We start from the raw sequence: 13,764 nt of genomic DNA on the forward strand, positions 1-13,764 counted from the left end.
TGAGGTGATGGAACCTATATCATTCCTTCCTTTAATCATGACCCTGGTTTAACTTCAACTTGTAAATTTTTCATAAGTTTCAGCAAGTGTTAAACATGATATCAGTTTAACTTCAACTTGTAAATTTTTAAAATTTCAACAAGTGTTAAACATGACCTCAGTTTAACTTAAACTTGTAAATTTTTAAAATTTTAACAAGTGTTAAACATGTCTTCGGTTTAACTTCAACTTGTAAATATTTTATTTTATTTTTACTTATTCAAATTTAACACGCATCGTATGTGTCAATTGCTAATTTTAATAATAAAATGTTATTGATAATCAATAGGATGGCACTAATCAATATAATACTACTGTACTAGCTTTCACCATTATTCACATTATGGGGTGTGAAATGCTCTACGAAAAAAGTCCAATAATTATATTTAAATAATTTCATTTTTTTTAAATGAATGACAATTGTTTTTTAAGATAAATATAAAGAAATTATATGATCATAATTATCAAATCAATTTAAAATTTAAAAAATGCTATGGTGCGAGACATATTCACCTAGAATTTTTTGAGTGAGTGATTATATGATGAAGATTAAATTTGTGTAGTGTGGGAGTTACGTGTAGAATGGAGTGTTTGTTATCATCATGTAACACGTTGGTTGTTAATTTTATTTTATTTTATTATTTATTTATTTATTTTTTTTCCACTACTCATACTTTCCATGTAGTCTTTTCCATATGTTCAAACAAGTGATAGCTTTTTCTCCAACTAATTGATTTTTTTTTTTTTCCTCATTCTGTCTTCTACCTATCTATATTTATACTTACTATATATAAAACAAAAAATTAGATAAAATTTACCACTCGACTAACACACAACATATGATATAGTAAATAATTTATTTTTCTTTTATTTCTTTAAATTGTACACACATGCGTGTGCTAACTAATAATATTTACGCCACATATTAAAACAAAAAATAAATGAGACTTAAACCTTGAATCTTTAGATTTGCTCAAGAAAAATTTTACCACTTGATTGGCATACAATATATAATAAATATTTTATTTTACTTTTACTTATTTAAATTTAACGCACATCGGATATGTCAATCACTAATTTTAATAATAAAATGTTATTAATAATCAATAGGATGGCATAACCCTCACCATTTTTTTAAGGACCCCTGCCTATTGATAGTTTTTTTAATGACAATTATAACTTTAATTAAAATTATTATAGTAGATACAAATTAAAATAAAACACGCACCCTCACAAAAATAATACTCAAAATTAAACACTCAACCCTAGTAAATCAAATTGAACACCCACCCATATCCAATCAAATTGAAAACCCAACACTATAACAAAATTGAATTTTTACGACTTGCAATGCATGCCGTAAAAACTCTTTCACGGCATGCACACAAATGTCGTTGTATGACATGCCGTAAAAAATTGAGCGCCATTTACAGCATGCATGTAAAGTTGTAAAAAGTAATAAACTAAATATTAATGACATACTTTGTATTTCGTATATAATTTTTTACGGCATTTTTGTCATGCCATAAATTATCATATTTTGCATGGCATAATTTTACATGCCGTAGAAGGTTATTTTTAATATATTTATGGCATACTTTGTATGTCGTATATAATATTTTACGGCATTTTCTTGCATGTCATAAATCACCATACTTTTCAAGACATAATTTTGTATGCCGTAGAAGGTCATTTTTAATATATTTATAATATACTTTGCATGCCGTATATAATCTTTTACGACATTTTCTTGCATGTCATAAATTATTATATTTTTCACGACATAATTTTGTATGCCGTAAAAAATTATTTTTAATATAATATATATATACAGGAGTACAAGTTTGCCTAACAATATGCAGATAGTAGCTTATAAAATGCAACAACTGGTGAACAAACCAAGCAGAGTCAGCAATTATGAAATCAGCAACAAAAAAACTAATATTTATACACCAAACAACCGCTCAAATTATGGTTGCTGTTTGAATAAAAAAGGGGAAGTGCTCAGGAAGTTTTAGCTAGCCTGATATATATGTGTGCGCGCGTGAATATAGTGCTCAGACTTCCTTTATGATTGTGACATGTGGATATGCGTGATTAGTTATTAATTCAATCTTTCATTTTAGTCTACTCTTAATTAAAGAAATTTATTAAGAAAATAGGGAAAAAAATACAAAAGAGGACAAGAAGTGCTTTACAATCAAACAAGTATCTATGAGCAAAACAAAAACAAAACAAGAACTATAAATCACGCTGACACCCATTCACTAGTAATCAAAAAGAGCTGGACCCCTTTGAACGGAGGGATTCAGAAGCCTAAAACGATGTCAAAATGCGAACTCTATCCCACATAGAATCCAAGTCCCCAAATTTCTCTTAAAAAGTCCTTGCATTCCTTTCCAACCAAATGACCCAAAAGAAAGCAAATACCACACAAAGCCACAACACTTTTGCCCTTTTCTTGCCCCCAAAAACTTGAAAATCAGTTGAAAGCATGCGGATACTTGCTGCTGGAGCCACTCATGGTGAATTAACCAAAAGAAAGAGTTGATGCCATAACCTCATAGCTACAGGGCAGTGTAAGAAAAGATGATTCAAAGATTCCTCACCCCTTTTACACATGATGCACCATTGAGTATAAATATAGCGATTGAGTCTTCTCTTTTGAAATGTATCATTGGTCAGAATGATACCTTGTGCATTGATTCAATTAGTTGAATCTTGTGCCGATTCTCTCTTTTTATTTATTTATTATTTTTTTTAATTTGTTATTTTTTTTAAAGAATCTTCCACAGTTCACAAGTTCTTTTCTATTTTTATTTTTTCAGAGGAAGATTTTAATTCTACGTGGTGTGTTTTTTGTAATGTAGTTTCCTTCCATGGCATCCTTGCAAGGTGCTCTGCCTAATGTGGCAGCTCCTGCTGGCTTATTGCACACTTCCGGCCTCGGTACTCCTTCACCAACAAAGGCAGTCAAATTACCATTGTCAACCTAAAGTTACTACTATTATGTGGGTGTCTTGTTACAGGTCAAATTCTAAGAGAGCCAATTCCCTGAAAATTGTATGTGCATCAGTTCTAGCTACAGTAATTACTTAATTGATACATGAGTTGCTGTCAAGTATAGTCCGGGCTGGTATGCTGCATCTTGGCCCATGCCTCTCATTTCTTGGCCAGCAGCTTCAAATGCCCAATCCGATACATGAATCATGTCAACCAACACCTGAAAAGAGGTGAAATATGCTTTATGGTATGGACTTCTAGTACACAATACATTGAAAAAAAAGGCAAAAAAAACATTGCATTCTTATTGGTCTTTATGTATGCAGTATACCAAAATGCAAAAACTTGGCATTTTTTATGAAATGCAAATGTTTCGCTATGATGACTTCCTAAATTTTTGTGACTCTTTGTTTCGGTTAATACTCGAGGAATCCATAAAAGATATAGCTTCTCTAAAACTTCTAATCTAAGAAATTTTACTTCCGACATGAAGTAGATCTAATATATTAGTTGAAGACTCAAAATGCATATGAGAAGTACAACTTTCCTTTTCTCTCTTGCTCAAAATTTAAAGATCGTCCTTACGACTATACTTGCATGACTCAAAAAGACACTCTTTTCCTTTCAATATTATCCTCTAACTACCTTATTCTTAGTCAATAGCAAACTCAATAATGATATCAATAGAATTTACCCCATATTTTGAAACAGGAATCCCCTGTTGAGCCCGTAGTAAGTGTGCTCGTCTCCGTTTTAACCACTGCAAAAGGGAGGCCCGAAATAAAGTCCAAATTGCATGTTTTGTGTATAGTAACATCATTATTGGAAATACGCAGTGGGTGAACATGCCGAAACAAAGCATACAATATTAAGGATAAAGAACTTGAAAAAGAGGTTTCACTTGAGTCTTTGGAGAACAAGGTAATTTAGAGCCATTTAAAAGTGATCAGAAAATATTGAAGTGCAGAAAGTATAACTAACCCCTCTTATAGACATGCAGGCAATACAAAGGAGTCCACGGTAGCTAAAAAGCAAGCAAATAAACAAACCCCATTTCTGACCTTCTTCAGGCAACTGCAAGATTTAAAAGCGTACCATATTTTAAACACAATCCCACAAATAGGATTATAGGGGAAAAACAAATGCAAAACTTACACAATTTCTTGCTCTAGTGAACCACAGGGTACCAATAATAGTCCACACCCACAAAAATGGATTGAGCAGCACAGAGAGAATTGAAAGAACCACTAATCTTCCACAAAAATGTGCTTATCTTTGCTACCATCTGAAATCGCTAAAATTGATTGAAATTGAGAAATGAGAATTCGGTGTACAATTTTGGCATAGACAAGGTGCCTCTAGACTTCAGATACAAGGTAAATGAACACTCTAAAGCACCTCTGTAACCTTAGTAGAAGATTTCACAAACAAGACCGCAAATGTATATGATGAACAAATAATGGGCAAATGGACAGAAACAAGTTTACTTAATCCAAGTTACTAAGAATTCATGTAAACTGCCTGACATTTGACTGATGTGACAATAGCATTGTGCAATATCATCAGGGCAACAAGCTTTTTGCACATGGAAGTTTTTTTTCTTTTTTCTCAATGAGTTTGCGTTAGAAAAATCATTAGACTAAAAATTTTATGTCACCCATATGATCTTCATTTCAAAAATAGTAATAACCTCAAGAGTCCAAGTGAACTATGTTTTTAAACCCATCAATTATTCAATTCCATTTTACACCTATAATTTTGAATCTAAACAGTAGTAATCAGATGAAGAATTAATGAAACCCTAGCTTCAATTCCTTTGTATACGAGGCTTAGATTACACTAAGGTGAGAAAAATTTCAAGATCCTAGAATTGTGCAGAGCTCATTATTAGAAAACATCAATACACACCAATGTAATCAAAAGCTAAACTAAAATGGGGCAACAACAATAATTGGTGAAGTGAAATTCAAAATCTCAAAAACAACACTAAAAAAGTCAAGAAAATCTCAAATCTTCGTACAATTAACATCGATCACACTCGTGATTCAAATTCAGAATTTTAACAAGAAAAGTACAAAGCTGAAGATACAATCAAATTGTGAATCAATAATTGAACAATAGGGCGAGCAATGATGAAAGATACTCACAGTGGAGATGTCAACCATCAGAATCACGTATTTGATACTCTCCTCCACCATTCGATGGATTGATTGATTAATTGAAAGAATGATCGATTGAGAGAACACAGAGAGAGAATGCGAGATCGAGAGCAATCGAGAGAGAGAGAGAGAGTTGGGAGATCATGAGAGAGAGAGAGAGACAGAGAAATCACGTATTGACACAAAATCAATTTTTTATATGGGAAAGTCTTCTTGTTGCCTTGAACCCTAATCAAACCAATAATTTATAGCACTATTCTCCCTCTTGTTTTTTTTTTTTCTTCCAAATTTTGGTAAACTGCTACTTTATTCACATGTTTATTGAAATAGATGATACAAATATGTTTAGAGATTTATTTTTATGTTTGTATAAAATCTTAAAATTTTGTTTGGATTATAAATTTAGATCGAAATTTAAAAATACAGAAAGAGAATGTGATTGAAATTTAATTATATTTTATTTATTTATTTTTTTAGTAATTCTTTAGAGTAGTTAAAATTGGCTTTTTTATAAAATTATAAATATACTCAAATAAGTTTAAAAAATTAGAGCAAAATTATTTTTTACATTGTCCTCAATTAAAATTTAAGGTAAAAGCTAATGCATGCCATGTAAATTACTAAAATTATTTTTTAGTAATTTTTAATTTTTTTTTTAATAGATGTTTTCACGACATGCTAATGCATGTCGTGTAAAGTTATAACATTTTACGACATGAAATGTATGTTGTCTTAAGTACAAATATTTTACGACATATTTTTATATGCTGTGAAAATATACATTTCTTACGGCATACTTTTGCATGCCATAAAAAAATCATATTGATTTATTTATTTGTTTTGGTTAGAAGTTTTCACGACATTCATTAGCATGTCGTGTATAGTTATAATATTTCACAACATGAAATGTATGTCGTCTTAAATGTAAATATTTTACGACATATTTTTGTAAGTCATGAAAACATATATTTTTTACGACATACTTTTGTATGCCATAAATATATGAATTAACGACTAACATGGTATGTATGCTGTTATTGACAAAACATTAACGGCTTGCAAAAAAAAAAAAATGTCGTAGAATGTATTAATTACGACATGCATTTAATGCATGTCGTAAACATAATGCCGTAAATATTTAGTTTTGTTGTAGTGATAATCCTTTAAAAAATATAACAAGTGCCAACTAGTCTTGTACAATTTAGTTTGTTGCACGAGTTCATCTATCTGTACAAAAGAAAAAGATAAAAAAAATGTCAAGTAATGTTTTTATGAAAATATTTGCACATCAAATGATTGTAAAATTAGACAAAAAAATAAAAAGTTCCAGGGAAAGTAAAGGTAACATGAACGAGAAAGTAAAGGTAGCAATTAAAATGACACTTTTCGCATTTTTTCCTCACATTTTTGTCTCTAATTCTCTAACCGTGCTTCCTAGCAATGGGCTGCTTTCTCTCACAATTTTGTTTCATCTAGGCCGAGGTGACCATGATGATCTTGGGACTGTTTGGGGGTTGTTTCCAATTTTCGCCCTCAAACGGCCCGTTTTTGCCTTTTTTCTCTCGCATTTTATTTTCGAAATCTCTAACCGTGTGTCCTATCGATGTGCTGCTTGCTCTTACAAGTTTGTTTAATCTAGGCCGAGATGATTGTTATGATCTCGTGGTTGTTTACGCCTGTTTCCAATTTTCACCCCCAAACGGTCTGGTTTCACCTTTTTTTCTTACATTTTCTTGTCAATCTCTAACTGTGTGTCCTATCAATGCACCACTTCCTCTCACAAATTTGTTTAATCTAGTCCAAGGTGAATGAGATGATCTCGAGGCTGTTTGGGGGCTGTTTCCAATTTTCTCCCCCAAATGCCATCCTTCAAAATAAAAAACAAACCAAAATAGAAATGATCAAACCAAAATAGGGAGAGGATGCTCAGCAGCAACAGAGCAAATGATCACCTGCCCCAAACTATTAGACATAACAGCAACAACAGTAGAGCAAAGGCTCTTTTGTTTGGACAGTAAAAACTTAAGGCTAATTACTTCTATTTGTGTGGATCCTTATATCTACTCTTGAAATTTAACTTAAGAAGATATATTGCATATTGATGTTCTGTTTGATCTATTGTTTGTTATGTTTGAACAAATAATTTATAATTAGATCAAACACCAAAAACTTACAATAGAAACATTACCTATAAACTCTTTAACATACTTTCAATTGCAAGGTGGTGATTTCGCTCTCAATACCTGAAGCAACATAAAAGTCCAACTAACTACCATTACCAATTGTACGTAGGAAATATGTTTTTCTCAATATGCAGTAGGCTCAGTAGGCTCAACAAAAATATTGAAAAAGAATATAAATAAATAGGCATTTCATTTCTCTCCTATATTTGCTACAAAAGGTTTCAAACTTTCAACAATAGTCAAATATGAAACACATCACTACTTTTTAAATGCAATTCCTAGCTTATGAGCTCAGAAACAAAATCATAATTGTGTATCCAAGTGAAATTTCAAAAATATTATCATTATATTACATAGTTGTAGAATCCTTTATAAAATGATGTCAGTTTTAGGGTTTGTTTCATTTGCTACCAAATTTTTAGCTTGTCTTATCCTCCCACATTGGTGTTTCACTTTGTCTTAAAATGAGGCAAAACTGTACTCATTTGTGTGGCAAAAAATGATAAGTTCATTATACTCCCCAAAAGAGACTTGAACTATTAAATGATCATGAAGTCATCAAGTTGTGTGGGACTGGTATGGTTCACGCTTCAATATAAAACAAAACAAAAAATAAATTGCTTTTAGCATTCATGAGAGAAGCAAACTTACTACCTTTTTGCTTTGTAAACCACAAAAAGCTCCTATACCACCCTCCCTCTAGTTTTCAACTTGGTAAGGAATCCCATGTCCCTACTATAATGTCTACTACCTAACCAAAGATAGAGGAAACCTGCTCCAAAAGCCTTTTTTCCAAATTTTCAGGCCCTTTTTTATATGAATGTTGTATATGAGAGAAACTAGTTAAAATTAAAGGTAAACCAAATATCTACAAAGTTTAACTTGCAAGGACTGACAGTTATCTTGTGATTCTTTATACATATTTCCAAACAATATTTCAATTGGTTTTGTTTTCATAAAAACAAAATCCACAAATAAAATTTAAGATGTGATAAAAGTAAATAGCAGGACAATAATGAATCAGGATCCTATAGTTTAAAAAAATGGTAAATAAATTTTCTATTTTGTGAGACAAGTTAGGTCTGATTCAAGGGGTCAAGGTTGGATCAAATGGTGTTATACTCTCTCATCTTCAGTTCGCAGATGACTCCCTATTATTCGGTGCAGCAGAGGTTGAAGAGGTAAGAAATTTGAAAAGGGTGTTAAGATGCTTTGAGTTAATGTCTGGATTGAGAATTAACTATCATAAAAGTGTAGTGTGTGGGGTGGGGGTCTCAGATGATACCATGGACTGTTTTGCATCAGTATTGAATTGCAATGTAAAGTCTTTACCCCTCAGATGTCTTGGGTTACCTTTAGGAGCCAATCCAAGGAGGAAAGCTACTTGGAAGCCTGTCCTAGATAAAGTCAGATGTAGGTTGGCTGGTTGGAAGAGGAAGTTGCTATCATTTGCTGGGAGATTAAGTCTTGTGAAAGCTATGTTATCTGCACTACCAGTGTATTATTTGTCCCTGTTTAGGATGCCTGTAGGGGTTGCCAATGAAATAGAGAGGTTGCAAGCTGCCTTTTTGTGGGGTGGGTCAGAACTAAGGAGGAAAATCCATGTGATCAGATGGGTGGATGTGTGTAAAAGTATGGATCAAGGAGGATTGGGCATAAGAAGAGTGAGAGTGGTAAATATTTGTTTACTTGTAAAATGGTGGTGGAGGTTTAGTTGTGAGAATGAAGCTCTGTGGAAAAAGTTATATGCAGCAAGAATAAGTTAAAGGTGGATAGTTGGTTGCCATCTGTTACAGCTAGCAGTAACTTTTCAGTGTTATGGAAAGGTATTATAGTTCTTGCTGATCAGAGCAACAATCTGCTAGAAGTCTTCCTGAACAATTTCCAATTGAAGGTTGGGGATGATAGAAGAATAAGCTTTTGGAATGATAAGTGGTGTCAGCAACTGTGTTTGAAAGATGTGTTTCCAGGCCTTTATAGGCTGTCTCTAGAGAAAAATGATACATTGAGAGATATCTATGAAGGAAAGATGCAGTAGGGGTTTGGAATCTATCATTCAGAAGAGTGTTGTATGTGTGAGAAGAGGTGGAGCTGCAGAATCTATTAAACCTGCTGGCAGCAGGTCCTGCAATGTGTCTAGACCAGGTGGATAGACCTGTTTGGTCAGCATCTAAGTCAGGTCAGTTCTCTGTGGCTGTAATGTATAATGCTGCTGTGAATAATTTAGGCCCAACTCTTAGAATTTGTAAATTGGTGTGGCTGAGATTTCTCCCTCCTAAGGTCCAAGTGTTTGGGTGGTTAGCTTGGAAAAAGAGAATCAAGACAGTTGAATTCTTACAAAGAGTTGGTGTGCTTCAGGTGTCTGGATCATCCCTGTGTGTGTTCTGTAAGGCTGCCACTAAATTTGTGAATCATGTCTTAATTTGTTGTCCTTTTGTGTGGAGTGTATGGGCTGATTTGCTGAATTGGTGGGGAACTCAAGGGGCATTACCTAAATCTGTGGATCAGCTGCTGTTGTGGTGGACTGGTGGGAGAATGAAGAGGTTAGAAAGAAAGATTTGGAGTGCTATTCTGTAACGATCCAAATTTCTAGCCCAAATGATAATGCAACAATCATGGCTCTCATAAAGGAAAACCAAATATAACTTCCCATACTTGCATTACATAATAATAATAATAGTTCCTCATGCGATATTACATTGATTCAACAACAAGTAAATAATCAAATAAGCACCTCCAAGGGTTTACAATCTTCCAAGGCTTAAGCCGGGTACACAAAATGGTTATTCAAACCCACACATACATAGCCCTTAGCTTACAAATAGGATCACAACAAATGAGAACTTTAGTGCTCTCAACACACACATTTCCACACCCTTAATTAGGCGGATTCACGACGTCTTTTCCTGCACAAAAATCCGGTAGGGTGAGCATAAAGCCCAGTAGGAAATCCTTAACAAAGTATATATATTTTATACAAGTCTCAAGAGATGAATGCGCATGCCATGCCATGCCTTTTTGAAAATAAAACATATCTTCATCTTTTGAAAACCATCATGCTCAATGATGTTATGCAACTTCAACTGTTCAAAATTTATCAATTTAATTAAAGGGGGCGGTAAATACAACTTTAGTAATCCCTAGGTCGGTGTCTGCAAGTAGACTATATGAGTACTACCAATTGTCATTTTTACCGGTATTAACCGGAAGGCTCGACACCTATCCGCGCGACTTTTTGGTCTTTCACCAAGGACACTCAGGCCAACTTACACAATTTCATCTATACCACCTATCAAGACTTACCACCGTATTTATCCCAAAACCATTTCATGAAAACCCATTTCCCAACATTCTTTTCTCAATGCAAATTTCCAAAGTTTAACATAGTCCAATGAATTGAAATGTCAATGTATGCTTAATAATGCAATGCAACATTACTTCCATATTCAATTGTTCCACACAACAGACCATTGTGATCCAAAATTCCCAATCTTCTTTTCAACACAACTCCACAAGATGAATATATATATATATATATATATATATATATATTTATATCCAATTCATTCAAGAGAATAACGTAATTCCCACATTTTGAGCAATCTCAACAATTTAGTCAATTCAAGACTAAATTAACATTTTGACAACAATTTTCAAAATAAACAACATTTCTCATTTTTTTCACAAAATTCGTCATTTATATATAAATAAACAATTTTCAGAACATCCATTTATTTTTGTACACAAAATAAATATGACAACATCTTTCAAAGAAAAGACTCAATTTTTAGGTTTTCTCACCAAAACCATTCATCTCCAAGATATTTAGAAAAATCTCCCCAAAATCATCTTTCTTCAATCAATATGGTTCAAAACCTTCAATTTCTATTTTAAAAGGAAAAGAAATTAAACCCTCTTTCAGAATCACTCATCTTCTTGAAATCAAAAATCAATTTCTCAAAGCTAATCAAAGGATGATTTCAAAAATCACCTAGATCTTGCAAAAACATATATATAACTCTAAGAAAATTCATACCTCAAGTTTTGAAGAAGAAATGAGATGAAACTCCCAAAATCAACGGTGTCGAAACTCAATCTTCACCGCACACAATGAAGCCCTCGAGATTATAACCAACTTTGGTGAAGAACTTAGGTCTAAATCCCAATGGATTTGGAGAAATCAAATAGAGAAGATAACTTCTAGAGAGAGAAGCTCCCGATCTGGAATTCTTGAGAGTTTTAGAGAAAGAGAGAGGACTGAAAAAGTGATATTAAATATCAGATTCACGAACTGATATAACATGGTCCGCTCGAGCGTGGAATGCCCCGCTCGAGCGTGGAATGCCCCGCTCAAGCGTCAAATACACTAACCCAGTACTTTTGCAGACAGGTCAAATTTCTGAAACCAAACATTCTCTGCTCGAGCGCATAAACACGGCCGCTCGATCGGACAAGCAACTTCAAATGCATTTTGCATTTTCGTTTTAGGGGCACTGCCTCTCAACCTCGCTAGGGCGTTGCCTCCTAGACCCCCGCAAGCTGACTGGGCAGCTCAACCCTCGACCGGCCCAGTTGAAGTGGCAAAACGTGAAAGAATGATCGAAACTGGGATCACTACATATTCCGTTGACTGTGTTGTGGTCAATTTGGAAACTTAGAAATGAGTGTGTTTTTATGTCTGCTATCCCAAACTGGTATGAAGTGTGTGAGCTGATTAAGACTAGGATTGCTATGTGTTTGAGTTGGGTTGAGCCCAGTAACTTTAGACAGAGCAACTCTATTTTGCAGCAGGTTTGGTTGTTGTTTTTTTGTTTGTTGGTTGGTTTCTCTCCAACTTGGGGCTGTGTAGCATGTGATCGGTTAGGCATTTGCTGTGATGGTGAATGACCTGCTGTGATGCTCTTTATTTTCCTTCTTCTTTGTTGATGTAATCCTTATGTATGTACATTTTGATCTCATCAATGAAGTTTTTTGGCTGATAAAAAAAAAAAGGTAGTTTGACCATATCCAAGCTTATATATAGTAGATTTTAATAACTTTTACGAACTACATTGTTAATACTAGTAGTTCAAACTGCTTTAGAGCAAAACTTTAAACAAACTAAGGCATAGCACAACGATCAGACTTGTCAATATCAAATTCATAAACATTCCAGATTGCTCCTGTTGCTTCTTCAAAGGCTAACCTTACCATTCAAATCACAATCAATCAACATCACAAAGATTATGAAACATATAGGGAACTTTGAAATTTTTTAATCACAGAGAAAATCAAATTCAAATCTAACTTGTAATGAAAAGCACTATACAGATTGAAATTGTAATCAATATATACAAATTATAATGAAATCAAAACATACATTCACAATGTATACTGTATTGAAATCAGAAAGTTGAGCAGAACGAAAACTATATAATTGATTCTTTGCATATTATACCCAAATTGGAAGAAGAATGAAAGAGAGAAGAGGAAAACATTGGCCCAAATCCACTACTCTCAAAGAATCTCTCAATAAAACAAGCTTGTTGTTCTTCGTCGCTTTCACACTGGTTGAAGGTTCGCTAGTGGAATACCTTGTGGAATTAACTCTGTTTATAAGTTGAAGGTAAAATACTTCAAATCTCGATCAATATATTTATTATTTAGCAGGAGAGATCAAGCCTCTACATCAACCAAAAAAAACCCTAAATCTAGAACAAAAATCACAACCCATTTACTCGTTTCCCAAAAATCAAACTCCTACAGCATTAAAAAACTCCTTAATGTTTTTTTTTTCCCCAAACATATCACTTCAATCAATGTAACACACAAAAAACTCCTTAATATACTTTTTCCAAACATAACACTCCAATGTAACATCAGAAAATCACACTAATAGAAATGTGGATTTCAACACTCGACAGTTTAAACTTCAGTCACCAATCCCTCCAAAAACCATCTTTTACACTTCATCATTCCATTCTTATCCCAAAAACAAATCAAATAATTTGATAAATGAATCACAAAATGACATTTCCTTAAACTCAAATGGCACTAAATCAAATAAATATTACTTTCAAAAACAAAAACGACTAATTGGTTCATAAGAAAACTCTTAGTTTTAAATGGATTAACATTCTTCAATATGTGATTTATGGGTAAAATTTTCAATTATTTAACATATATTTATTATTATTGATAAATTTTTGTTTTTTTTTACACTGAAAATAAAATCTTACAATTCTCAATATAATTTTATGATTCAATCCAAGGGCCTCTCACAATGATTCGATTTTAACAACGTTGGTCTACCGAGTTAACCAAGGAGTAGTGTTATATCACTACAGGGAATTCGTTTTTTAGCGACGTTTTGAAAACGCTGCGAAAATCCTGAAAACGCC

The 13,764-nt window shown here is 33.2% G+C and overlaps 2 protein-coding genes across 5 annotated transcripts; one reads left to right on the forward strand and one right to left on the reverse strand.

The window, feature by feature from the left end:
- Nucleotides 1-2,172: 2,172 nt before the first annotated feature.
- On the reverse strand, nt 2,173-5,473 carry LOC145824687 (E3 ubiquitin-protein ligase SIS3-like). Of its 4 annotated transcripts, none has more exons than XR_014366642.1 (5): nt 5,190-5,466; nt 4,198-4,327; nt 4,024-4,116; nt 3,737-3,802; nt 2,173-3,262 (listed from the first exon to the last, which is right to left on the reverse strand). XR_014366642.1 is itself a non-coding variant. In XM_082925075.1 (4 exons), the coding sequence occupies exons 1-4, from the start codon at nt 5,238-5,240 to the stop codon at nt 3,131-3,133; spliced, it is 342 nt and encodes a 113-aa protein (XP_082781201.1). In that variant the 5' UTR covers nt 5,241-5,473; the 3' UTR covers nt 2,173-3,130. The 4 variants fall into 4 exon arrangements, 1 of the variants encoding a protein (XP_082781201.1); XR_014366641.1 differs by having other exon boundaries at nt 4,198-4,336; nt 5,190-5,462; XR_014366643.1 differs by lacking the exon at nt 3,737-3,802 and having other exon boundaries at nt 4,198-4,336; nt 5,190-5,467.
- A 4,041-nt stretch (nt 5,474-9,514) lies between these two features.
- Nucleotides 9,515-9,961, forward strand: LOC145823807 (uncharacterized). Its single transcript, XM_082923328.1, has one exon. The coding sequence runs from the start codon at nt 9,515-9,517 to the stop codon at nt 9,959-9,961; it is 447 nt and encodes a 148-aa protein (XP_082779454.1).
- Nucleotides 9,962-13,764: the final 3,803 nt, after the last annotated feature.

This window comes from Camellia sinensis, chromosome 4, assembly GCF_055761805.1.
Source record: "Camellia sinensis isolate YWXY chromosome 4, ASM5576180v1, whole genome shotgun sequence".
NCBI lineage: Eukaryota > Viridiplantae > Streptophyta > Magnoliopsida > Ericales > Theaceae > Camellia > Camellia sinensis.